Here is a 3,352-nt window from a genome sequence, read left to right as displayed (position 1 = left end):
ACTCGAGGCGCAGGAAAATAAAGCAAAAGAAATCAAATCGACGTTTATAAGAGACGAATCAATTATTATTTTTTCCCTTAGCCTCGAAGCCAAGTTGGAATTTTGATTTATCGAAATTAGCCTATTGTCCTTCGCTCACGAGATGACGAACCATCAGCGTTATAGCTATATCTGTCTTGTCTCTTAATGTTAAGTCTAGCAACATCGGTTTTATAAAACCATTGCGAGAGATCAAATATTACAAATCAAAATGGGTTTAGCTGCAACTTGACAGGGTGCTTTATTGCTTCCGCAATAAAGTGAAAGCTCCATACGGCTTAGAGTTAGTGAAAACAAGCTTCGTGCGCTAGGATTTCTGGGATGGTTAGATTGGCGGTTTGTTCTGGGCGAAATTTTCTTCCAGAACAAAATGCCAAAGCCAGTGAAATGTGTTTTTTGGCTGCGCTTACAACGGTGCAACGTACCTGACCGACGTTATTGGATAACAAACAATGAAGATCCTAAAGCCTGAATAAAAATGACAAGTTTTCTGGATCTTTTATCAATGACGCCATTTTGTACTTGACCGCACCAACCAGAAGCACTCAGTTACCTAACCAAGGCTTGAAGTGATTCACCTCAGAAACAAATCATGTGACAAATGTTTTGCTAAAAACTTTTAATTATCGAGCTCAATTTTAACATCAGTTCCCAGCCAAAGATACAAAACACTGGATCGTTGGGTCTTTTTCGGCATCGTGAAAGGAAAACACACGATACAAATTAGACAGATTTTAGAAGGTCGCGGGAATTTACCATCCCTGACGAGTTTTTCGTTTGTGTTTTTTCTTTGGCTTCGGCTTCCAAATTGGTTTATCACTGTCATCTTCAGCGACTGATGTCTGAGCAGATGGTTGCATTTCATATCGTTGTGTAACTCGTCTAGTTCTGCGGACTATCAAGGGTTTCCTGTTAAACCGGAAAATAATTACTATAAAGATTATAAAGCGACATATAAAGTACTGTAAAGCAAAATTTCTTAATAGCAGTACACGTGGTGGTGGTGGTGGTGGGGGGAGGGGACGGGGAGGTTGCCCCACTGTTCTTTCAAGATGGTGGCTGAGGCCCAGCCGCTATATTGAAAGCGAAGAAGACCCTGGGGACGAGGTTAAAGCTGTTAAGGCTGGTTCCGCCTAAAGGAGGGCATGGTATTTAGGGTTAGCTACCTTTACTATTTATTTACTAAAGGCAGCCGCACCGCGCTATGGAAAAACATAATGCGAACTGACGTGTGAAGGACCCAACGGATTGACGGAAGCCGATCCGGATAAAGTCGTCCGGCATTGCACAACAAGTCAGCTAACGCAAGGAGTCGGGGGTAGGGGGAGAAGGGGAAGAGGACTCCCATATGAAAGGGATAGAGCTGTTCGTCGGAAAATTCTAAATAGACCCCTGCGAGTGGCTCAAGGAAAACTTGAGCTGAATCAGTGATTACAGCTCGAACCTCGTTCCCAGGGTCTTCTCGGCAGCAGCCGCCGCCCCCTCCCTCCCCCTAAAAAATGGTCCGTCCCTAAAATAAGAAAACGTTTAAAACGACTCTGGTTTAAAATAAGATTTAGATGTTAGGCGTAAGCGGCCGCCGCCGTGAGAGAGTCTTGAATAAGCTTCCGCAATTCCTGCTCACCTTCTTCGTCGTAAGTAAGCCACACCATGGCGATACAAGCGGTACATTGAACGAGTGAAAGCATGGACAGCCAAGGCAAAGATAAACAGGTGAAACAGGTCCAACCGGGTCCAATTCTGCACTCGGTACTTCAGGTTTGTCAGTTGATCTAACAAAATATAAACGGACAAAGAAACAGGCAAGCATGAAATTAGACTACTGGTAGTCTGCCTTTTCTTTAAGGTCTCTTAGGGTCGGAGCGCGCGGTTATATCAGGAACGACATCAGGAACGCGAGCAAACTGGTTGAACTGGCGGGTGGATGAGAAGGGGCTTGGGGCGAGACGAGTTTTTCCTCGATCGCGCGCGCACACTTGTCTCGCCCCAATCCTTCCTCGCGCGTCTTAAACCCTCCCTTGCCTTGCACTCCCTTACTAAACTTCGAGAGAAAAACAGACTGCAAGCAGTGCAAGCAGTCTAGCATGAAATTATCAGGAAATACAGTGGCGTTTTCTATTTAACGGTTCCCGGTTGCTCAAAGCACGATTAGACTAATATAGGATTAGCATGAATTTTGATTTCAGTTATAACTTTTCAGTAGTGATTGTCTTTTAGTTTTTATTTTAGCAAAATGTTTAAATTGCACTTAACATTTCTAGTAAAAATTACTTTTATTACACTGTGGAAAAATTAAAACCTCGGTTAACTTTTTATCCCGGCTTAGCCTTAATTAATCGAGTTTTCGAGTTTCGAACAACTTCGTCGTGTACAATATGCCTTGCAAACTGGTTCGCAAAATGATTGAGGCAGACAGACAGACAGACAGTGTCTTTTAGGTATTTAAATATATATTCTAATTCCAAACTCATCTCTGCGCACTATTGTTAGGTTTAAGTTTTAAATATAATTTACACAGTTCACTTACTTTCCATAAATTTGTAATAACCGTTGAAGGTTAATCCTGACATTATGAAACTACCATTCGAACATGAAAGAACAAGCTCACTGTACTCTCTTTAATTCCAACTTTACATCCTGAAGTTTCATCTCCCAGACAGATCGAGCCTATCATTTAAAATGAAAAACAAATCTAATAAGTAAAAAACTCGCAACAGACTTTCAACCTACATAGCCCACACGATATGGGACTTCGTACGTACCTGTCCACAGATTCGCGTGGTAAGATCCGCAAACCGTTCACTTCATTCAGCGTATTGAGGAAGGCTTGAATTAGAAGCTGTCAGCACAATACACCAAAGGTAATTATCCTCCTCTTCAAACAAACTTTGACGTTACAATGGCTTTTTAACCATGAGCTCGCGCTGTGACGTTCTCGCCGACGCTTTGTTTCACGCGCGCGCGGGTTTGTTTTCCTTTTTTTCTGAACTCTCTGACATTCCTCAGTTCGGGGAGTGCTGAGCTACAATGGGCAGCAAAAGTAGTTGAGACAGTTGGCTGAAATGAGTTCTAATTCCAATAAATTAATTATTTCCACTTCAAATCCGGTGTAGATTACGACCCCCCCCCCCCCCCCCCCTTCCCCTTTTCAATGTATGCAGAAACGAAGCAAGTCTTGCAATTTGCAGATAGCAAATACAACGTTGTTTCGGGGGGAGGGGGGCGGTGAGTTATTTTCTCTTGCATAAGTATAAGGAAAAGAAAAACGAACAATCTTGTTTGCTTGTACTTATGTTAGTTATGCCACGCGAGG

At 42.7% G+C, this 3,352-nt stretch overlaps 1 protein-coding gene across 1 annotated transcript; it reads right to left on the bottom strand.

The window, feature by feature from the left end:
• Positions 1-643: 643 nt before the first annotated feature.
• On the bottom strand, positions 644-2,951 carry LOC144658838 (uncharacterized). The gene is made up of 4 exons (XM_078519319.1): positions 2,802-2,951; positions 2,567-2,706; positions 1,664-1,811; positions 644-948 (listed from the first exon to the last, which is right to left on the bottom strand). The coding sequence occupies exons 2-4, from the start codon at positions 2,607-2,609 to the stop codon at positions 792-794; spliced, it is 348 nt and encodes a 115-aa protein (XP_078375445.1). The 5' UTR covers positions 2,610-2,706; positions 2,802-2,951; the 3' UTR covers positions 644-791.
• Positions 2,952-3,352: the final 401 nt, after the last annotated feature.

The sequence above is a fragment of the Oculina patagonica genome, chromosome 6 (assembly GCF_052425735.1).
Source record: "Oculina patagonica isolate OP01 chromosome 6, crgOcupat, whole genome shotgun sequence".
Classification (NCBI taxonomy): Eukaryota; Metazoa; Cnidaria; class Anthozoa; order Scleractinia; family Oculinidae; genus Oculina; species Oculina patagonica.
Note: the sequence above shows the minus strand (reverse complement) of the source record. Positions and strands in the feature narration are given on the sequence as shown.